At 59.7% G+C, this 22,437-nt stretch overlaps 2 protein-coding genes across 2 annotated transcripts; both read left to right on the top strand.

The window, feature by feature from the left end:
- Positions 1–5,498: 5,498 nt before the first annotated feature.
- LOC132336746 (cytochrome P450 2C5-like) lies at positions 5,499–10,628 on the top strand. The gene is made up of 9 exons (XM_059864553.1): positions 5,499–5,916; positions 6,522–6,684; positions 7,023–7,172; positions 7,761–7,921; positions 8,066–8,242; positions 8,331–8,472; positions 8,874–9,061; positions 9,739–9,880; positions 10,026–10,628. Exons 1-9 carry the CDS (start codon positions 5,734–5,736, stop codon positions 10,217–10,219), a joined length of 1,500 nt encoding a protein of 499 aa, XP_059720536.1. The 5' UTR covers positions 5,499–5,733; the 3' UTR covers positions 10,220–10,628.
- Positions 10,629–13,061: 2,433 nt separating this feature from the next.
- Positions 13,062–20,997, top strand: LOC132336829 (F-box/WD repeat-containing protein 10-like). Its single transcript, XM_059864726.1, has 10 exons — positions 13,062–13,235; positions 14,140–14,268; positions 14,727–14,839; positions 15,222–15,422; positions 15,654–15,775; positions 16,074–16,222; positions 17,091–17,233; positions 18,028–18,186; positions 19,051–19,259; positions 20,162–20,997. Exons 1-10 carry the CDS (start codon positions 13,062–13,064, stop codon positions 20,995–20,997), a joined length of 2,235 nt encoding a protein of 744 aa, XP_059720709.1.
- Positions 20,998–22,437: the final 1,440 nt, after the last annotated feature.

The raw sequence follows: 22,437 nt of genomic DNA, 5'->3' as shown, positions 1-22,437 counted from the left end.
CCCGGCCGCGGCGGCCATGGGAAATGTAGTCCGGGGCCGCCCGCCCCGGCGGGCTCTCCGGGCCGGGGGGGGGTCTTGGAGCGAGCCTGGAGCCGGGCACCCCCCCCGGCATCCTCTGACTTCCCCCCGGCATCCCTGGGCGTGGCCCCGGCATCTCCCCGGCATCCCTCAGCCTCCCTCGACATGGCCTCGGCCTCACCTGGCGTGGCCCCGGCATCCCCCAGGCACGCCCAGCGTCACCTGGCATCCCCCCGGGTCCCGTGACACGGCCCCAGCGCCGCTCCAGCATCCCTGGCATCCGCCCGACATCGCCTCGGCGTCCCTTGGCACGGCCCCGCATCCCCCGCGATCTCCTGGCATCCTCGGGCAGCTCCCCGATGTCCCGCAGCCCGTGCAGCCCCCGCTCCCAGCCGGCACCCCCATCGCTGCTGTCCCAGCCCCTGGGGCGGGTTTGGGGAGCCTGGGCCAGAGGCGGCCGCGGGCAGGACGGCAGGAGCCCGCCGCAGCGGGGCTCCCCTCCGCACAGGGATGGGCTGAGGGATCCGGGCTGCAGGAACCCAAAGCCTCTGCTGCGGCCCAGTGTGGGCCCTTTCCTCTCTGGGATGCTGCTGCCCCGCACGGCTCTCTCAGGATCTGGGAATGTTTTAGAGCCAGGCAGCTCCTGGCATCTCCCCTGGCATCAGCTGCTGCAGGCTCAGCACTTCCCGATTTTCCATTCTAAATTGCACCATTCCTGCGGGATGGACAAGGCAGATATTTTCTCTGGTGTCCGGGGGTGGGAGGGGAATTCTGGCTGCTTTGAAGAGGGACGGGGAGCAGCACGGCTGAGAGCCGTGGTTCCCACCTTGGTGCCAGCAAGATGTTCCTTCCACGGGCACAGGAAGGGTGACACTCACGGGCAACACCGAGCAAAGCCCTGCAGGACACAGTAACGCTGCCCAGCTCCCCTGGCCCGGAGGCAGCTCCAGGTCCCCGTCAGGGCGGATCCTCTCCGCCCTCGCCAGCGCCGCGCTGCCAATAAGGTCAGCCGAGCGCCCGGCACCTCTGGCTCCAGCCCTCCCTCCTTCGCACGGTGACAGGGCTGTGCCCTCCCGTCCTTCCCAGCATCTCGGGGCCGCTGAACCTCCAGGATGTGATAGCGCCGGCCCAGATGGGTCAGAGCCAATTAACGTCAGGGCAGCGAATTTCAGCGCAAAGCGTGTGATGGAGCAGCGCTGGCGGGAGCGCGGCGCTGGGCCCAGCCGCGGGGGCAGCGCAGGCTCCTCCTGCCCCGCACCCTCCCTCCTGCCCCGCCTGCTCCCCGGAGACGCCACCAGCAGCTGTCACAGCCCACCGGCCTCGCCTCGGGCTCTGCCGGGCACCGTGGGGTGGAGGAGCAGGAGCCACGGCCCGGCCGTGCGGCTGACACCCCGGCAGACCGGGGGTGCTCTCCCAGCAAAGGGAGCTCACGGCCTTCCCACAGGCTGATATAAGCTCCCTGTGAGAGGCTTTAATCACATTTCCCTGTTTGCTGCTCCAGGAGACAGAGATAATGAAGGGTGGGATGGAAGCGGTGTCTGTGCAATCCCTGCCACAGGAAAACGGGGAGAGGGAGGAGGGGAGCAGGGGGCGCAGCCCGGGAGCTGCTCCCACCCCTTATCCCTGGGCTGGTGGGGACAAGAGACCACCATCAAACCCCTGCTGGGTCCTGGCTGAGCCGCGCTGGAGCATGAACCTTCACCCTCTGCAGGATCCCGTCCCACCCCACCCCATCCCATCCCCACCCCACCCCATCCCATCCCACCCTATCCCATCCCCAAGCCCAGGAGGCACCAGGCTGTCTGTGCACTCCGTGTTTCAGTCCCCGTGCAGTGTGAATTCCCCGGCAGCAGGGCTCGCTGCCCGGGCCTGCAGCATCCCTGTGCTCCCCTCTCCCGACTGGAGCTGGCCGCTGTGCCTGGCGCGGGCTGTGCCTGGCACGGGCTGTGCCGCCGGGAGGAGCAGCCCCGCTCCACCTGCCATCTGCCACCTGGCCCGGCCGTGCCCGTGGCACCGGGTGACAGATGGCACCGGAGCTGCCCCGCTCGGCCCGGGGCTGTGCCCGCTCCCTGCCTGCCGCGCACTCCCCGGGGATCCATCCGGGAGGGCGGACCTGGCCCGTGAGACGGGCGGCAGAGGCCGCCAGAGCCTCGTGTCCCCCCCAAGCCCTGCGGGTCGTTTGTAGGGTGGCCCAGGGCACACCGAGCCCCACCCGGCCCGCCGCGGCTCCAGGCGCAGCCCCCAGAGCTGGTGCCGGGCACAGAAATGCGGAAGAAGCTGCTGGCACCTCCCGGCCCGGGAGCAGCTCCCGGTGCCACCGGCAGGGACACGGGGCCGTGCCCGGTGCCCAGCCCGGCGCCCCCGGTGGGTGCCTCTCTCCCGGAGCTGCTCGGGAGGGCGTGAGCACCACCCCAGGTGGGGAGGGCTGATTTCTCATTGTAATGAGGTTTATGGATGTGGTAAATACTCCGACGGGGAGCGAAGGAGCCCCGTGTCCCGGGTAAGGACCTGGGGCCTTTGCCAGGCAGCAGAGGAGAAGGGGGGATTCTTCTCCTCTCTGTAATTATTGCAGGAAGGCGAACAGCAGGACGGGAAGGTTTCAGGGCAGGGCAGCTGCTCCAAGGAATCCCCTGTATTCCACATCCTTTGGGTTATTTTCCCAGCAGCTCCCTGACATCGGGCTGGGATCCATCTCACCACCAGGGACAGGGGAGCGTGGCAAGGCTCGGCTCGTTTCCGTGAGCACAGGGCGAGGTTTGCCCTCTCCAACACGGCTTAGGAATACAGCCTTGTTTATGGAGAAGAGGAGTGAGGGCTCAGGGAGGGCTGCAGGCTCCTCTCCTGGAACTGCACCCATATTCCAGACCCACCACAAGCCCCCTGCTGCAGCCAGCCTCGCTCTCCAGGAATTACAGCAGGGATAAATGAGTGAATGCTGGCTAATTAAGCAATTGATTACTGCAGGCTCTACGGGCAGTGCCTGGTGCAGCTGCAAACCTCCCGGAGCCACCCTTCCCTCCCACACCCGTCACCCCTCGGATGGGCAGCAGGGGAAGCAGGGGGGGATCGGAAATTAGAATGCTATTGGAAACTTTAATTATCTCTTCATCATTTGTCATCCCGGGCGCGGCGCTGGGGATCGCTCCCTGCCCGGGCTGGATTTCTGCCCGGGGGGCAGAGGGGTTGTGCCCGCGGGCATGACCCGCTCCAGCGGGGCATTCCCGAGTGTGAGGGCATCCCTGGCATCCTGCTGGCCTCACAGGGATATGGGTCAGTGGCCTCGGGTCAGTGGCCTCGGGTCAGTGGCCTCGGGCATCCTGCCTTGATGTGCTCGGCTCTGCAGGGGAGGGATCCCGCAGGCAGTGGGAGGGGTCCCGCAGGCACTGGGGAGGGATCCCGCAGGCTCTGCAGGGGAGGGATCCCGCAGGCAGTGGGGAGGGGTCCCGCAGGCAGTGGGGAGGGGTCCCGCAGGCACTGGGGAGGGGTCCCGCAGGCACTGGGGAGGGATCCCACAGGCACTGGGGAGGGGTCCCGCAGGCACTGGGGAGGGATCCCACAGGCACTGCAGGGGAGGGGTCCCGCAGGCACTGGGGAGGGATCCCACAGGCACTGCAGGGGAGGGGTCCCGCAGGCACTGGGGAGGGGTCCCGCAGGCACTGGGAGGGATCCCGCAGGCAGTGGGAGGGGTCCCGCAGGCACTGAGGAGGGATCCCACAGGCACTGCAGGGGAGGGGTCCCGCAGGCACTGGGGAGGGGTCCCGCAGGCACTGGGAGGGGTCCCGCAGGCACTGCGAGCAGAGCGGCTCCTCTGCCTCTGGGCAGCCTCTGATCAGCGGGCAGAGCGCCTGGCTCTCGTGGTTCCGGCCGCGGGAGGATCCCAGGGAAGGCTTCCTGTCCCTCATTAACCATTGCCCTTCCCACGCCTGTTCCCAATGCCAGGACTGTGCTCTGCCGTGCTGTGCCACCCCTGCACAGATCACTGCTGCTGCTGCTCCATCACAGTTAAAACCAGGAGCAGGTGCTTGAAGGTATTTATTGAGGGAAAGTGAGGATTGCTTCATCTTCCCCTTGAATTATGTCTTCCTGCTTGGAAGAGTGGACCCAGAACCACCTGGCTGCCTCCCACCCCTGGTGTCCCACAGGGCTCCCAGAGACCCTTGAGGTGTTTCATGAAGCAGGAGAAATGTGCTGGAACTGGAGAAAGGCTCGTGCTGCTCTGGGATGAGCGCACCTAGGAAAGCCTGGCCTGTCTGCCTGGTTTAGCTGGGACGTGGAGATGGAGGAAGGAAGGGACAGCGCTGCTGGGCTGAGCCCCCAGAGGGTGCAGGCTGGATCTGCAGGTTCCAAAGCCCAGAGCCCTGCTCAGTGCCCAGGGCTGTCACCAGGGCTGGGACATCAACGGGATCACAGCCCCAGGGCTGTGACAGGGGCGTTGGCATCACGCTGCCCTGCAGCTCCCTGGCAGCCAGCAGGGTGACATTGATGACAAATGACACTGGCCCTGTAATTACAGCCAGGCTCTGCTCAGCCAGTGCTGCTGCATTATTGAGAGCAACCAGAAATACTCCCAGCTCAGTCATTCAGGGGTCTGGGCCTCATGGCGAGCCACTGCCAGGGCTGCCACAGCCTGGGCTGGCAGAGGGGACAGCCTGGAATGTGCTGCAGAGGCGTTCACACACCCTCCATCCCACAGGGATGAGGCTCTGGGGGAGCAGAGCACCTCAGAGGGTTTGGGATGCTGGTGGGACAGTGGCATTAGGGTGACATCCCTTGCCTCAGTGTCATTGTCACCGCTGAGCCTGGCTGCTCCAGGGGAGGGCAGCAGGTCAGGCTCCTCTCTGCTGAATTCCCCCTGCTGAGGGGCTCCTTCCTCGGCAGGGACCAGCATGGACCCGAACCTCCTCCCTCTCCTCCTCCAGGAGGAATGCCATCCTCTCCTGGGAGCTGGCCTGTGCCCGGCTCACTCAGCCCGGAGGTGGGGTGACTGTGCCTGTGCCAGATGTGCTCATGTGCAGCCAGATGTGCAGGTGCACAGAGCTAGATGCACTCTGGAGGAGCACTGCAGAGGGAGGAGTTAACCCACACCTCCAAAACCACTCCACCTGGGCCTGATGTTCCTCCAAAGCCCCAGAGGAGCCCCAAAAGATATCAGAAAAAAGTGGTTTTTCTATTTTCTGATCCATTTTCCACCTGAAAGGAGTTTGGTGGAACATTGCAACCCCACAGGTGTGTGGCCAGGCGCAGTGTCCCATCTGCCACTCTGTTTACCAGAGCAGCCGCTCCCGAGTCATTGCCCTGGTGAGAAGGCAGTGACCAACGGGACAGCGACTGGAGGGACGTGAGAGGCTTGGCCAGGACAGCGACAGCGACAGCGACATCTTCTTCTGCCGCGTGCCGCAACGAGGGAGCGCCGAGCAAAGGTGACTCAGCAGGGCGGGCAGGGGACAGTCCCCGCCTCCCCGGGGCTCCGAGGGGTCACAGAGCTCCCAGCGCCCCGGAGGCTCCGAGCCCCGGTCACAGCCCGGCGGGGACAGGCGTGGCCCGGCCGGGACCAAGCAGCGCCTCTGGTCCCCGAGCAGCCCGGAGCGGCCGGAGCTCGGCGCGGGCCGTGCTGCACCGAGCAGGGAGGGCGCGCACAGCACCCTCTGCTCTGCTCTCTGCAGTTTCCTCCCTGCAATTCCTTCGCTTCCTTCCCTGCTCGGCAGCACGGTGAGGATGGACGCTGGCTCGGCCGGGCTGCTCGTCGCTCTGCTCCTCCTCCTCCTCTCCTTCCTGTGGTTCCTGGTCTGGAGGAGTGACCCCAAGAGGAGCCGCCTGCCTCCTGGCCCAGCTCCGTGGCCCATCCTGGGCAACCTGGGGCAGAAGGATGTCCTGCCCCTGTACAAGCACTACGAGAAGGTAAGGGACAAGGGACAAGTGGCCGTGCTGGACCTGTTCACAGGACAGCAGGACAGACAGCGGGAAGGTCCCGTGCCAGAATAAAAGGGGAATCCCACGGGTGACTCTTCCTACCTTTCTCTTCTCTTTTTCCCTCCCTCATCGCTTGCTCTAGCAGAATGGCCTAAATCCCTTCTGCTGGGAGCAGGATCAGCCCGGTTACTGAAGCCTTTCTCCTGTGAAGCACCCACGTGGTGACAATGCCCCTCAAGGGCTGCAGTGCTGCCACTGTCCAGAGCTGCTCTTGGAGATGATGTTCTGAACCCCCAAAGTGGCACTGGGATAAAACCCACTGGGACAGGGACAGGGACAGGACAGGGACAGGGACAGGGGCAGGGGCAGGGACAGGGACAGGGACAGGGACAGGGACAGGGGCAGGGACAGGGACAGGGACAGGGACAGGGGCGGGGACAGGGCTGGGAGTGGGATGGGGTCACAGCTTTGAGGAAGGCACTTCCCCTCCCTGCTGGGGCCCACATTCACCAGTGCTGTGGGCTCGAGTCCCAGTTTGAAATGGGGTGAGTGACCTGGTGTGGAACCCTGCTCACAGAGCTCCCCACCCCCAGCTCAGCAGCACCTACGGCCCCATCTTCACCGTGTGGCTGGGGCTGAAGCCGATGGTGGTGCTCTGCGGGTACGAGGCGGTGAAGGACGCCCTGGTGGGACACTCCGAGGAGTTTGGGGGCAGACCCTCCATCCCCCTCCTGATGCAGCTCTCCAAAGACTACGGTGAGTGCCTGGATCTCCTGGATCCATCTGGGTGAGCAGATGGCCACACCCCTAGTCTAGGGAAGGGCTCAGCACCCAAAACCTCAAACACCCATTTCCTGCTCTGCAAGACCCTTCAAGTCCTACCACAAGGGCAAGGACAGCATTAATTCCAGTTAGGCAGTTCCAGCTTTGTTCTGAGCTGCTCTAGAGATCCTCATCCTTTCATGGACACTGTGCACACCTGCATCGTCCCCTGGCTCATTGCTCTGCTGCTCCTCAGCCTGGCTCAGGGCAGGGTTCCCACTCCTGGGGAGCAGCAGGCTGGGCAGGGGCTGATCTCCTCTGTGTCCCTCCAGGATTTGTCTCCAACGATGAGAAGAAGTGGCGGGAGCTGCGGAGGTTCACACTCAGCACCCTGCGGGACTTCGGCATGGGGAAGAGCTCCATGTCCCAGAAGGTGCAGCAGGAGGCTCAGCACCTGGTGGAGCTGCTGGCAGAGCTCAAAGGTGACGTGGCTCCTGTCCTTGCTGGCCCTGTGGCAGGCAGAGGACACACAAGAGCCCCATGGGACATGTGTGGCCCCAAGCTGTTTGCAGGGCCCGTGTGGGTGATCCCTGCAGGGAAGGGCTGAGATCCAGCCCCACCCCACACAGGAGCTGCAGGGATGTGCTACAGGCACAGCTGAAGGGCCAGGAGGGAGATCCTGCTCTGAACTGGTGCAGGGATGGCCACAGGTGAGGAGCATTCCCTGCTGGAAGAGCAGGAATGGAGAACAGAACGCCCAGCAGGGCACTGCCCTGGTGACTCGGGCTTACCAGGGTGATTTCCTCCTCTCCAGCAATAGCCAGCTCCTGCCAACACATCTCCTGGGGCTTCCTGCAGCTGCCTGTGCTGCCCTCAGCCCAAGCTGTGGCAGGGGAGGTGGATGGAGGAGCCCCAGCTCAGGAGGGCTCTTTGCTGTGGCTGCCAGGCCCCGCAGATCAGGCAGGGTCCAAAACCAGGGGTTCAGAGTGGGGGGAAGGGGTGGTTTCTGCCTTGAAGCAAATAAGTAACTGGTGACTTCTTGGTGCTCTTCTCACCCCTGGTGGCTGCAGGCAATGCCTTTGAGCCCATGACCATGTTCAGACACGCCGTGTCCAACGTGATCTGCTCCGTGGTCTTCGGGAGCCGCTACAGCTACAGCGACGCGGCTTTCCTGGAGCTGCTCAACGCCATCGGGAACTACATCAGCTTCTTCCTGTCCCCCGTGGCCAAGGTGGGAGCCTGCTGTGCTCAGCACCCTCTGTCTGCTGCCCCAGGGGCTGAGGATGCTCCCTGCCTTTGGGGGGACAGCGTGGCTGTGAGGGGGGGGCTCTGCCCGGGAACCTGAGCCCTGCCGTGCCCCCTCCCTGTGCCCCAGGTGTACAACACCTTCCCCAGCATCATGGACCGGCTCCCGGGGCCGCACAAGAAGGTCCTGGCCGACTGCCAGAAGCTGAAGGACCACATCCAGGAGAAGGTGCAGTTCCACCAGCTGACTCTGGACTCCAGCTGCCCGCGGGACTACATCGACTGTTTCCTGATAAGAGCAGAGAAGGTAGAGGGGGGGCTGCCCTCCAGCCTGGCTGCAGCCTGCAGGATCACCCAGACAACACTGAATCCTTCCCCACCACACCTTCTTGCAGGAGAAAGACAGCCCAGAGAAGATGTACAGCCACGAAGACCTGGTCATGTCTGTGTTCAACCTCTTCGGGGCCGGGACGGTGACGACCAGCAACACCCTGGTGTTCTTCCTGCTGATGCTGGCAAAGCACCCCCACATCCAAGGTACAGAGCAAAACACGGCTGCTCCTGTGCCCAGGGTGCTCAAGGGGCAGAGGGTGCCAGCCCTGAAGGGTCCCGTCTGGGGGCAGACCCAGATCATCCCGTGGGTCACCCGAGGGTGGGAGCTGTTAGACACAGACTCCCACAGGCCGGGGGGATCCGGGTGCTCCTCCCTGTGCTCCGTCCCTGCCCGTGCAGATGGCCCCGGGCTGGCCTGTGGGACATGCTCTGAGCTTGCCTGATGAGGGAGGGATGAGGGCAGAGACTGATTTGGGCTTTCCAAGGGATTAGGGCAGGCTGCTCCCGCTCTATCCCACCCCTGGGTTTAGGATAAGTGCCCGTGGAGGCCAGTAGGAAAGTGGGGAGGTTGCACAGCAGGCACCCAGCCCCCCTGCTGTCCCCAGCCAAGGTCCAGGAGGAGATCGATGCCGTGGTGGGCACTGGCCGTGCCCCCAGCACGGAGGACAAGCTGCGGATGCCCTACACCAACGCCGTGATCCACGAGCTGCAGCGCTTCCACAAGTCCCGCATCGAGAACTTCCCGCGCATGGCGACGCAGGACGTCCTGTTCCGGGGCTACTCCATCCCCAAGGTACCCGGGGTGGCCCCGGAGCCTCTGTCTCCAGGGCAGAGGTGGCAGCGGGGCTTAGGGGCCATTTGCCTTTGTCCTTGGACTGTTTACACACGTCTGAATGTTCCGGGTCTTTCCCAATCCTCGGTAGCAATGACCTTTCAGAGGGGAGTAGAGACACTCAGAGTGAGTGTCTGCCTGTCCTGCCCACAGCCCGTGTCCCTTCCTTGCCCATCCTGGAAAACAGCTCTTCCCCCCGTGGAGCTGTGCAGGGGCTGGAGCAGGAGCCCAGCCTGGGGTGGGGCCTGGCCTGGCAGATGTGGGGACAGCCACCCCTCCTGGTCTGACCACGAGCGCTGTGTGCAAAACCCACCCTGAGGGAATCTCCCGCCTTCGGCTTTGGGGCAGGGAGGGGGGCTTTAACAGAAATCCACGGGAATAACTCAGTAATTTGTGTCCCGTGAGCTGCCCACAGACCAGCAGGACCATGGGCACAGCAGAGCCCCAGGTCCTTTGTCCCAGTGGCACAGAGGCACCGATCCAGGCTGCCTCCCCATGGGAGCCTGCTTGGGTACTGGGGTGCACACCCAGCCTCCCCCGTGTCCCCTGGGTGCTCCCCCCTGAGCAATCCACCCAGCAGAGCCCAGGGGTGGCACTGATGTCCCTCCTCCCATCCGTGCCCCATCCCTCTCCCACAGGGCACTCCTGTTATTCCGGTACTTTCCTCTGTGCATTCGGATCCAACCCAGTGGGAGAACCCCAAAAAAGTGGACCCCACACACTTCCTGGATGAGAAGGGCGAGTTCAGGAAGCGCGAGGCTTTCATGGCATTCTCAGCAGGTCAGTGCTGCCCTGCCCTGCCAGCTCCGTGCCCAGGAGTGCCAGCACAGGCACCCAGCAGCACCACAGTGCCACTGTCCCCATGGGCCGCCTGCCCACCCTCCTGTCCCCTCCTTCCCACCGGGCCCCCCTCTCTCGTGCCCAGGGAAGCGGATGTGCCCGGGGGAGGCGCTGGCCCGCATCGAGCTCTTCCTGTTCATCACCACGCTGCTGCAGAGCTTCACCTTCCAGCTGGTCACGGAGCACAGGGAGCTGGATTTGTTCTCCCTGTGGCTCGAGATCGAGAGGAGGGCGATCCCGGGCAAGTTCTTCGCTCTCCCACGCTCGGTGTCCTCCTGAGCTGGGAGAGCAGCACAAGGAAAGGCTCTCCAGGTGCCTCCAGCCCTGCCCCAGAGCGAGCCCTGTGGCCACGAGGGCACAGCCACCACAGGAGGGACACTTTGGGCTTGGAGCTTCTCTTCTGAGAACTGTCAGGCACCTGTGCCACCAGCTCCACGAGCAGCCTGCTCCCAGCCCTTCCCTCCCCATCCCAGGAACACGAGGAAGGTGGCAGTGCTTCTCCTCCCCCATCCCATCCCATCCCATCCCCAATCCCATCCCATTCCCAATCCCATCCCATCCCTGCTATTTGAGCTCCTCCTGGCAGGGCTCCCTGGGGCTCCTGGCTGGGCGGGGGCTCCCTCAGTTTGGTGAAGCATTCAGAGCAATAAACATAGCCATCACAACAGGATGCTGGTGTTTATAAGAACACTTGTGGTGCCTCTTGTATCCAGGTCTGCCCAGGGCAGGCCTCCCAGACACAGGATTGCAGCTCCATGTCTCTTCCTGGGGTGCCTTCACCTTTCCCAGAACAGCTGGAGCCAGGAAATCACCCAGGCATCAATCTGGTGCCACCCCTGCCATGGCAGGGACACCTCCCACTGTCCCAGGCTGCTCCAGCCCCAGTGTCCAGCCTGGCCTCGGGCACTGCCAGGGATGCAGGGGCAGCCCCAGCTGCTCTGGGCACCCTCACAGAGAGGAATTTCTGCCCAATATCCCATCTAACCCTGCCCTGCAGCAGTTTGAAGTCACTCCCCTGTGACCTGTCACTTCAGTTCTTGTCCCAAGTCCCTCTCAGCTCTCTTGGAGCCCCTTCAGGTACGGGAGAGGGCTCTAAGGTCTCCCTGGGTCTCTTCTCCAGGCTGAATGATTCCAATTCTCTCACCTTGCTATCACGTTGCCAGGCTGCACATCAATATTTAACTCCAGAAATTGTCCTCAGGAGCCATCTCAGCTCTGTGTGCAGCTGCTGGAGTCACTCTGGGGGTCCTGAGGGGTCTGGCAGGGTGGGCTGTGCTCCCAACCCTCCTGTTCCCCCTGCCTGGGTGAGGGTGCTGCAGAGGGTTGTGTCTGAACTGAGGCTTGGGCTGTGAAGCCTGGGATTTCAGGGTTTGGGGAAAATTGGGGCTCTCCAGGGGTCTCAGAGCTGGTTTTGGTGGGGTTTGCCCTGCTGGGGTGCTCCTGCAAGCATGGGGAGGGGGACAGCAGGGACTCAGCCCTGGGGGAGGTGGCTGTGCCCTGCTGGAGGGAGGTGGCATCAGGACCCAGTTAGTCCTGGGGTGCCTTGTCCCAAATGATGCACAAACCAGCCTCTACTCTGACTCTGAGTGCATCTGTGACTTTTGGATGACTAAATGTCAGTTTCTTAACTGGGGAAGCTCAGGCAGGCAGAGTCACCTGCAAAAATGTGTGTGACCCAAGCCTTTGCTCAATCTCTGCCTGAAGCCCTGGGTCAGCGCTGTGCCTGTGACCTGAGTGACCTCTGGGCTTCTGTGTCTAAACCCAAGCACGGGTTTGGAACCAAGCAGGGGTCCAAAGGCCACCTGTGCTCTGTGTCCCAGGGCGTTCCATGCCATTTGTGCCACTGCCCAGCTGTGCTCGAGGCTGGCATGGTGCCCTGCCCCGACTGTGGGTGCCCATCCCGGGGGGGCTGCTGGCATCCTCCATCACCCTGACATCCCCTGGCACCCCGACATCCCCTGGCACCCCGACATCCTCCATCACCCCGACATCCCCCATCACCCCAGCATCCCCCATCACCCCGACATCCCCTGGCACCCCGACATCCCCTGGCACCCCACCATCCCCCATCACCCCGACATCCCCCAGCACCCCCCCATCCCCGTCCCCGCCCGTCCCCGGCGCCGCCGGCTGCGGGGCTGTGCCCGCGGGCTCCTGGCGGCACCACGGCGGCGGTTGGAGGTGACGGTAACGGTCGCGGGGGTGGCGGTGGCCCCGGGCAGGTGAGCGGCCCCCCTCCTTTTTTCCCTTCGGAATGCCGCAGCTCCAGTCGTACTCGTACTGCTGGAAATGGAGCGGCTGAAGGCAGAGGCTTTCCCCTGCCCTCAGCAAATCGGTGCCATGTCCTCGGCACGAGTGGCCCTGCCGTGCCCCTTGGAGCCTGGGGCTGTCACCTCCCGGACTGATCCCCTGGGGCTGTCACCTCCCGTGCTGATCCCCTGAGGTCTGTCACCTCCCGTGCTGGCCCCCTGGGGACTGTCACCTCCCGTGCTGGTCCCCTGGGACTGTCACCTCCCGTGCTGGTCCCCTGGGGCTGTCACCTCCCGTGCTGGCCCCCTGGGGCTGTCCCCTCCCGTGCTGGTCCCCTGGGGCTGTCCCCTCCCGTGCTGATCCCCGGCTGTTTCCACCAGGGAGGAGCCCTCGCCACCACCCAGGGCAGGGGAGAGGGGGAAGAGGTGCCAGCCCGTCCCTCAGCCCCGCTGCTGCCAGCTGTCCTGCAGAGCAGGAGCGCTCCCAGCTCTCCCGTGACTTGCACAGTGCCAAAGCGACGAGTTAAAATCCGCCCGGCTCTTCCAGGGCACTGCTGACAGCGGTGCTGCCCGTGGCACCAAACTCGAGCACTTCCAGGACTGTAAATTCCCTGTTTTCCAGGTGGCCCAGCACCAGAACGTGCTTTTGGCCCCAAAGCACTGAGCGCCCTGCCAGGAAGGTCCCGACGCAGGGGACAGCTCACCTCTGTCCCCAGCTGGTGCCGATGTCACCATGGTTCCTGCCTCTCTGCCATCAGGCTCTGATGGCGGCCACCCCAAGGACTTTACTCGTGCCCTGCCATTCCAGCTGTCCATGGCCATCCTGGGTAAAGCTGCTCTGATTTTCCAGGGATTTCCCCTAAGGGTAAGGAATGGTTTCCAGAGGGGATCGGCCAAGCTGTCCCTTTAACTTCCCAGGGCTTTTGGATCAGAAATCCCTGGATGCCTGCTCTGCTGTGAATGGTCACTGGGAGTTCCTGGTCAGGCGGGTCCGGGAGGACAAGGAGTGTCAGAGCACAGTCCAGAAGAGCCTCCTGCAGCTGCAGGTGGGACACCTGCACTCCTGTCATTATTGTGCACTTCAAAAAGAGGGGGTTTGCTGCTGCCCAAGCTGTTAAATGGGAATTCCTGTACCCGAGGCTGCCCCCCAACTCTGCCATGGCCCTTCACCTCCAGCTGCAGAGCAAAGCCAGGTGACATTGCACACTGTCTCAAGAACAGATGTTAGTCTCCTTTAGAGAGCCTGAGACTCTAAAAATGCATCCAAACATTCTTCAGGAAAGCAGACTTTGGTCACAATGAAAATTTCCAGAGGTGGTGGAGGCTGGGCAGAGCTACAACAGCTCCCAAGGCAGCTCAGGAATGAGCTTCACTCGCTCCACACAGGGCAAGGGAAATGCAAGGTGTCTTTGTGAGGAGCTGGGGGCGGTGGCTGGAGCACAGGAATGCAGAACTCCTGGGACAGGACTGGCCGGGCCAGCAGGACCTGCCGCAGGGCGAGGTGTGAAGGAGCCTCCCCCAAGAGACAGGCTGGAGCCTCTGCTGCTTTGGGTTGTGAAGGGGGCACAGAAACCCAGAAAAGGCTTCAGGGAAGGTTTCACGGGCTAAAAATGAATCTCGAGTGTTGACTGAGGTGTTCTGAGAGCCTCCCATCGCAGTGGGTTTGAATGCTGAACCAACTGAGTGCCTGCCAAAGATGAGATGAGCTCAAAACTTTGCTGCTTATTAGAAGCTTAAGACTAGAGTTTGGAAAAAAATAATAAAAAGTAATTATTTTTCACCAGAAGTTGAACCTGAGGTAGCTGGAGTGCTAAATGTAAGCCAGGTCTCAAGGAGAGGGCAGAGTGTGCAGCTCAGCTTTGCAGGGAGCCCCAGCGTCCCGAGGAGAGGAGCAGCACGCCCTGCCAGCGTGGGCTCTGCATAACTCCTGCCTCTGCTGGTTTATTCCAGGAGTTGTGTCCTAGAAAAACCATGCCAAACTATGCTAAAAGAGTCGATGTGCAAATTCCCCAGTTAAACGATGAGGGCGAGGTCACTGAAGTGAAGGACAAGGAGCAGAAGAAGAGGCGTAAATCCAAGGTTTGTTGGATGCTGCATGTCAGTGTCTGGGGAGGAGGGAGGACAGCTCGTGGGAGACAGCTCAGTGAATTTGGAATTGCTTCCTTCTTTCCCACTCCTGCCTTTGGACTGCCCCATCCTGAGCAGCTCATAGGGACCAGGGCTTGCTCAGCACCTTCCCACATGGGAGGGAGTTTGGGAGGCATTCCCAAACTTCTGCCTCATCCCCATGTGTCCCCAGTCATGGCACAATCCTGGGGCCAGGGGCCTTCTTCCCTCAAAAAAAAGGGTGCAGATCTCAGGGCTTCCATTTATGCCACAGAACACGGCCTGGGGACGACCCGGGCTAAGCAGGGTTTGGCTGCCCTTGGGTTTTCCTTACTCTGGGCTCATGCCTAGAGCAGATGGGTTCAATACCATGGAATAATGCTGCATTCCTGCCTCTCTGAGTTACTTTTCCTTATTTCTCTTGCCATCAGACAGAGGATTTCAGTCTGCATGAAGCCTATCGGGAACTGAAAACCGACAAGATCGAGCTGGAAGAGAGGAATGTCTTCTGTGGCCCCTACAAGACCTGTGTGCTCATGGAGCAGTGAGTAGAGTGCCCAGCTGTGGGCCAAGAGCAGCTCTAGGAAAGCTGTTCCATTCCCTGTGATCCTCCTGGATGGCTGGAGAAGGGTCCCTCAGCGTCAGTGTTAGGAAATCTCCATTTTTTAAATAAAGATGCCAAGATAAGCTGGTTTTAAAGGAATAAGGGTTGGTGGATATGGTGTATCCCAAGGGACACGGGGCTGGGGGGAGCCCTCGCCCCTCTGCCCACCCTGACACAAAGGGGGATGTGCAGATTTAGGGACTGTGGTGCCCTGCTAAGGATTCACCACCGGAGCTCTGCCCGCCGTGCCCAGCTGGAGGCAGGGCAGCGCTGAGCCAGGCCTGCAGCTGGCCAAAGCTCAGCCAGGCACTGTCCCTGCCAGGTGTGACAGCACAAGGAGAGCCCATTACAGCGGTGGGGACTGGGTGGCCGCTGGCAGCAGGGGCCTGAGGCTGCTCCGTGCGCCGGGAGGGAAGGAGGAGCCGCGGCTGCTGCACGGCCACGCCGGGCCCGTCAGAGCCCTGTGCCTGCGCGAGGACAGGGGGCTCCTGCTCAGCAGCACCAGCCTGGAGCCCAGCATCAGGTCAGCCGGGGCTGGGCCAGGACACCCAGCCTGCCACGGTGAGGGGAGAGGGAAGGACGGGGCCAACGTTAGTGCTGAGCCTGGCTCGACCTGTCGGAGCTGCAATTGCTCTGACACCTCAGCGGAACAGCTCCTGATTTTAACCTGGTGTGGGGAGCAGAGCTGGGCACATGAAATAGGAAATAATAATGGAACCACATGGAAGGAATCATAAAGCTCTCCTCCCTGCAGGTGCTGGAATATTCACAGCGGGGCCTGTGTGAGAACCTTCACAGGTCACTATGCAACCATCACCTGCCTGCATTCCCACCAGGAGCACCTGGTGTCAGGAGCTGGGGATGGCATGGTGAAAGGTGAGGGACAGGAGCCCTGGGAGCTGGGGATGGCGTGGGGAAAGGTGAGGGACAGGAGCCCTGGGAGCTGGGGATGGCATGGTGAAAGGTGAGGGACAGGAGCCCTGGGAGCTGGGGATGGCATGGTGAAAGGTGAGGGACAGGAGCCCTGGGAGCTGGGGATGGCGTGGGGAAAGGTGAGGGACAGGGACAAGGTGTGTGACTGTAATCCAACAGCATTTTTTAATGCATGTTGTACTCCCAGAACTCAGCACTGGGGCAGATGCATTTTTAATTCTCCTCCTTGCTGGCCCAGCAGTGTGGAGCCTGGAGAGTGGGAAATGCCTCAGGACTCTGATGCACAGCAGCCCTGTGGGGGCAGTGAGGATGGACGGAGCCCACGTGGTCAGTGGGGGTCACCGAGGGCTGGTGAAAGTTTGGAGTGCTGAGACAGGGGCTCTGATCAAGGTGAGTTTCCTCTGGGGGGGGATAATTCTGTGCTAAATGGTCACAATTCTCTGCTAGTTCATCACAGTTTTTTGCATTTGCAAAAGACTTTCTAAAACAGAAATTAATCCCCCAAACAACCCCCAGAGCAGTCTAAACCAATCAAGGCAACTGCAGGTAATTAAGAAACTGACTTGCAACCAGCTGCTGATTTTGAGGAGGGTGTGATTTGCTTCACCCCCATCACTGCTCGCTCCCTGTAGCTTTGCTCATCTCTGCTCCCACAGAAACCTTCTGAACCTGGGGAGATGATGGGACAGCTTCACTGACCTGGGGCTGGAGGCACCAGGGTCAGCCCAAAACAGGAGCCTTGCTCTCAGCAGCAGCTCCAGGAGCTGCAGCAGCTGGGCAGCTGTGGGAGCACTGAGTCTGTGAATTCCCTGGTCAGCTGTCCAGGACCAGTGTCAGCCCATAGCTGGGAGAGGAGGAAGCTCTTTACCTGAAATGGAGAGACAGCCCAGATATCCCAGCTCCAGCTGAGCCCCTTCTCCCAGAGCCAGGGCATCCTCCTCTTCCCTGCTGGGACAAGATTCCAGAGAGCACAAAGGTCTCAGTGGAGTAACATCTCTTTGTAACATCCCGTTTCCATCTATATTACATCTACATGTAATAAAGATGGAAAAGGGATGTCATTCCATGCCAGGAGCTCAGCAGCAGCACCAAGCCCAGAACATTTCAGTGACAATAAAACAAACACAGTTATCCATGGGGTACACTGGTACAATAGCACTATAAAACCATGTCAGGCTGGTGTCCTGGAAGCCATGGATGCCTCAGACAGATTTACACCCCAGTTACTGATTGTGTTGCACCTTTTTTTACTTTGCAGACATTAGAGAGGCACCAGGGCCCAGTTCTCTGCTTGTCCTTTGACCAGTGGCACCTCGTGACGGGGAGCAGTGATGGATATGCCCTGGGATGGAGCATGTTGGGAAAATTTAGGAGATGCCTGATAGCTTTCTTCCATCCCAAGTAGGAATCAGATGTGTTTCAAGTTGCATTCAACAATGGATTGAAACTGTAAAGAAAAAGTGCCCCTTACAGGACCAGAAAATGCCTTAATTGCCAGACTGAGGATTTGAAATATCCCCTCTTGGGGCAATCTTTATCTCAAAGGCTCTGTCAGGCACCCTGCGGTCACAAGCAACACTTTCAGTTAGACCTGGAACAACCTGAAATGCAAACCCACAACCCTTTATCACAACCAGGCACGACTAAAGGCAGACAGAGCACAGTCCAATACTGCAAGGATGCCCCGCTGTGTGCCACAGGGTGTCACATCACCTGGGCAGGAATAGAGGTGGCCCAGTTTCATGCTGACCAACTGTGTGTTACACCATGCTCCCAGATTTAAATTGTATCTAGAACTGTGAAAACTGGAGAATGGTATGGTTTTCATTGATTTTCCTGGACATAAAACTGAAATTTCACATGCAGCAGATGGCCATGACCATATGGTTGCTATGGGGAGCATGGAATCACAGAATCCCAGAATGGTTTGGGTTGGAAGGGACCTTAAAGATCACCTCATTCCAACCCCCTGCCATGGGCAGGGACACCTTCCAGTGGAAGGGTGCACTGGGCTGTTGGTTTGGACGTGGAGGGATCCGAGAGGTCTCTGTCAGACCTTTGCAATGTCCTGGTCAGCTCCTCAGTGCAGGCTGCTGCTGCAGCCAGAGCTCTGCCTCTCCTGCTGAAGGAGCTCGCTGACCGTCTCTCCTTGGGCAAGCACCATGGAAGTGCCAACTGGCCTGGTGTGTTTTCAGGGAAGTCCTGTCCCTGGAGTTCCTGTACCTCAGAGTCATCAGTGGCTGTGCTGATGGATGCATTCGGATATTCAACTTCCTGACTGGCACCTGCCTCAAAGTGTTGGAGCCCGGCGGCAGCGGGGACCCCGTGTCTGCTCTCTGTGTCGCAGGAAACAGGTGGGTGACAGCAGCTGCCAGCAGGCTCTGACCCAGGTTTGGTAGATTACACTGAAATGTAAGGAACTGTGTGTTTTTCCTTCTCACAAATTACTCTTAAAGGGCTCCACTATTTATTAACTGCTTCAATAATCTGCTTTAGCTCACAATGGCTGAAGAGATTTCCTTAGTCTCTTCAGGAATGTACAATTTCCTTTTTCTCTACAGCTGAAGATACAGACCAGCTGTAAACTGAATTCAGAAATTCTTAGGAGGTTGGAGAATCAAGGCAATACCTGACAGTCTCTGCCTGCTCCCTGACCTACAGCCTCTTTGTAAAGGCCAATAATGAGAAATCCTTCCAGGTTCGTTCACTTTTGCCACTCTAACCAAAGGTGGCTCCCAGCTTCGGAGGAAGCAATGGGTAAAACATTGCTGTGGTTTGAGGGCTGGGCTGGCCACACTCTAAAACACAGCAATAAATGAGCAGCTATGAAGAAATTAATGCCATCCCAACCAGAGCAGCACACCCTTCAATCCACACGTAGATGTCCCTGACAATATGGTATTTGTAGTTAGGTACTTCTATCCTTAAGCACTACTCTGATCTAGCTCTGTCCACTGCTGGAAATTTTCATCCTAATTATTTTTAGATTAATTTTGCCGTGGAACTGAATGAAAAGAGCACCAGAGCCTCACACAGAGCACAAGTTGCAATGTGCAGTGTCTGACTGATGGGGTCAGTTGCTGCTGCTCCTTCCAGGAGAGACGATGCTCTCAGATCTGTTGGAGGCCCTGGGGCTTGTGCTGCACAGGAGCCCCTCAGGCAGGACCTGCTGTGTCTGTGATTCCTGTGCTTTTATGGCTCTTCCCTCCCTCCTGCAGGGTGGTGACCAACTCCCCCAGCAGAGTGCTGCTGCTGCAGTTCCAGGAGGTGGCGTGGGACTATTCCCTGCCGGCTGACAGAGAGGTGCCGAAGCAGGACAGGCGCTCCCAGAAGGGGAAGCGCCAGGGCACCGGTGCAGAGCAGCAGCGAGCTCCAGACAAGTCCCCAAAACCTCGCCAGGGACCAAAGAGCCGTGGAAGACCCAAAAGTATCACACTGAGCCTCTTCTTTTCTGGCTTTTCTAAACTGAGTCACAAACCAAGCAGCCACTGCCTCCAGCCCAGCCAATATTCAGACTCTCTGCTGTTGTCAAGAGCAGATGTGCTGTTCCATTTCAATGGTTCCGTCATTTTCTAGGCTTCTGTGAAACCCTTTTTACAAGGGTTTGGTGTAACTTCAACACATTTTTCAAGACAGGCACTGTCATTTTCCAACTGAGTAAGACAGAAATCAGTAGTAGTATTCATATTTGCACAGCTGGTGGGCTTGGAAGCACGCTGCTGATTCAGGGCTTGAATTATTCATTACAAACACCCGAGAAAGTGAGAGAACACCTACATTCAGGATCTGCCATCACTGGGAAAGGCAACTGCACAGAAACAGGCATCTTTTCAATTGTAACACAGTGATGTTATTTTGTTTTTAGTCAGAGCTATTCAATGCAGTGTGATGACAAATCCTCCAGCTCCACAAACTGAGTATTGCAGATAAAGTGATGGGCTGGGAAAAGGTTCCTGCTGACCAGGCCAGCAGATGCCAACTGGTGCTCTGCTTGGTAAAAGACAGGACCCAGGGAACAGCTGGAGCTGGGCCAGGGAGGCTCAGGCTGGATTTCAGGGAAAGGTTCTTCCCCAGAGGGTGCTGGCACTGCCCAGGCTGCCCAGGAATGGGCACGGCCCCGAGGCTGCCAGAGCTCCAGGAGCATTGGGACAGCGCTGCCAGGGATGCCCAGGGTGGGATTGCTGGGGGTCTGGGCAGGGACAGGGGCTGGGCTGGGGGATCCTTGTGGGTCCCTCCCAACTCAGCTTATTCAGTGATTCTCTGGCTGTGCTCTGCAGTGTGTGGGAAAGCCTCTCAACCCCAAATGTGTTGATTTGTTTTTGGCTACAGGTGATGAAGCTGAACAGGGCTCTGCTTCCCCTGCACCTGAGGAGGCAGAGGCCACTTTGGAGAGTGAGCTGCCCCAGAGGGACCCAAGGTGTCGCATGTCCCCTGACAAGTTCCTCTTGACAATCGGCACGCTGCAGAGCTGCAAGGCAGCCGCAGGCAGCCGCAGCCCCAGCCCGCTCTCTGCAAGGGCCAGGGCAGGGCAGCAGCAGCGCCCCGGGGAGCTGCCAAGGCCCAGAACGCCCCTGCAGCACCAGGAGGAGCGGGCAGCCCAGCTCCAGCGTGCCAGGCTGCACAGCCACTCGCTGGCCATGGCAAAAACCTCAACTCCCTTTGAAACCAAAATGCTGCGGCTCAGGCTGAGGAGCTCTTTGCACAGCCCCGCTGTGAAATCCTCCATCCCTGCTCCCCGTGTTGTACGCCCCAAGTTCCGTGGCTCGCTGGGAGAAAGGAAAACTCCCAGGGGCCATGGGAAAGACGCTCCTGGTCCCAAAGATGGGCATCAGCTCATCCATCTCTGCACAGCTTCTTCAGAGCTGATCCAACCAACGCCTGGCACGGCTGCAGAGATGAGGAATGAAGCTCCCAGGAGAATAAAGCCCTCCTGTGCCCACGCTTCCCGCAGGGACAGTGGGTTCAGGCTCCTGACAGCAGAGCAGGAGCTGCAGGAGGCAGCTGTGGCAGCTCAGCAACAGGCACAGCAGGCAAAGCCCACGGAAGATGAAGACAGAGCCAGAAGGAAAGCCTGGCTGAGGAAAATTAAAGGCCTACCTGTGGATTCTTTTACTGGGGAGAGGAAAACACCTGCTCCAGAACTCGGGTATAACACGTTTATCTGAGGTGATCCCCAAGTCCAGCCAACAGCCACGACCTGGGGTTCTGGTGTCCAGCTGAGTCTGCCATGTGGCTTTCAGTATAAAATACAGATATATTCCTTTATGTACATTTAAATATGTTTAGCATATTTAAGTATACTCCCTGTGGTTTTAGTGTAAAACACCGCCCCACTGTAAGTTTTCCTAAGAAATACTGTTGGTGTATTCAGCTATTTGTCAAGGCAGTGAATGGACTGAGCCCTCTCCTGGATTTAACTCCCTAAACTTGCTGTCCTTACCAACATGGCACTGTCTGACACCAACACAGCTCAGGACAGGCTCAACCCTGCGAGAATAATAAAAACTCCCTATCAGAGCTTCTGTGGATTGATGAGGGTGTAGAAGCTGAAGATGTGTGGACTGAAATCCGATGGATGGGTGGCACAAAATCTGCTTGGAGGCCAGTAACTGGGGGCTCATCCTGGGTCTGATTTTGTTTAACATCATTAATTAATGCCCCGGACCATGGGCAGGGTGCCCTGAGGTGTCACCGACCCCAGAGAGGTGCTGCCATCCAGAGGGACCCGGCCAGGCTGGACAGAGCTGAGGGAACCCTGGGGAGGTCCAGCAGGGCAGGCTGCAGTGCTGCCCTGGGGAGGAACTGCCCCAGCCCCAGGAGCTGTGGAAAGCAGCTTAGACTTCATTTCTGTGAAATGCAGAATAGGGTGAGGGGTTCAATCTCCCCATTTCTGTGGATAAATGCCTACGGTTTCCTGTCCATGGCAGGGGATGGAACTGGATGGTCTTCGAGGTTTCTTCCAACCCCAACCGCTCTGTGATATTGTGGTTTCCAGTAATGCTGAGAATTTAATGGGAGGACAAAAACCTTTCTAGTATTTGAAAAAAGCTGTTTATCTAGCTTTGAGTATCTGGGCTGGCACACCAAAAATCTGCTGTATCAGAGGTTTGAGAGAGGCCAGTTCTGCCCATGGTCATGCCAAGGGGCTTTCAGCAGCTGTTGTGGTTTGAGATTAAACTCTCTGGAACTCTCCCCACAGTGGGCTGTGATTAGTGCTGGTTTGTTTAATTCAATGCCACCTTCGCCTCGCAAACGCTGGGATGAAGGCAGTGAGGAGCGGCCGCGGGGAGGCCGGCAGCTGGCAGGGCACAGGGACCGAGCCGCGGGGCGGCCGCGCCGGGCGGGACGGAGCGATGGACGGCGGCTCCGCCACACGATGGCAGCTGCTCCCCAGGAACGAGGGTAAACCCACCCGGCTGCGGCCACGGCACCGCGCCACAGCCCGCGGGGAACGCGTCTCAATAAAGCCCCGGGGGAAAACACCATGGAAGGGCTGGTTCCTTCTTGGCCATGACGAAGTCAGGGGGATCACAGGTTGTGTTCAACTTGGAGTCCGTACATCAGCACCTCCCTGCAGCTGTGGGCGCTCTGGCGCTAGCACCCCC

Source organism: Haemorhous mexicanus, chromosome 20 (genome assembly GCF_027477595.1).
Source record: "Haemorhous mexicanus isolate bHaeMex1 chromosome 20, bHaeMex1.pri, whole genome shotgun sequence".
Taxonomy (NCBI): domain Eukaryota; kingdom Metazoa; phylum Chordata; class Aves; order Passeriformes; family Fringillidae; genus Haemorhous; species Haemorhous mexicanus.
This window is presented reverse-complemented; position numbering and strand designations above follow the sequence as displayed.

Excerpts from the sequence above, each read along its gene's own strand:
- LOC132336746 (XM_059864553.1), top strand. The coding sequence starts at position 5,734 with ATGGACGCTGGCTCGGCCGGGCTGCTCGTCGCTCTGCTCCTCCTCCTC. Across the intron at positions 5,917-6,521 it reads TGTACAAGCACTACGAGAAG|CTCAGCAGCACCTACGGCCC; the intron begins GTAAGGGACAAG and ends CCCCACCCCCAG. Across the intron at positions 8,473-8,873 it reads AAAGCACCCCCACATCCAAG|CCAAGGTCCAGGAGGAGATC; the intron begins GTACAGAGCAAA and ends TGCTGTCCCCAG.
- LOC132336829 (XM_059864726.1), top strand. The coding sequence starts at position 13,062 with ATGGTTTCCAGAGGGGATCGGCCAAGCTGTCCCTTTAACTTCCCAGGG. Across the intron at positions 13,236-14,139 it reads AGAGCCTCCTGCAGCTGCAG|GAGTTGTGTCCTAGAAAAAC; the intron begins GTGGGACACCTG and ends GGTTTATTCCAG. Across the intron at positions 14,269-14,726 it reads AGAAGAGGCGTAAATCCAAG|ACAGAGGATTTCAGTCTGCA; the intron begins GTTTGTTGGATG and ends TCTTGCCATCAG.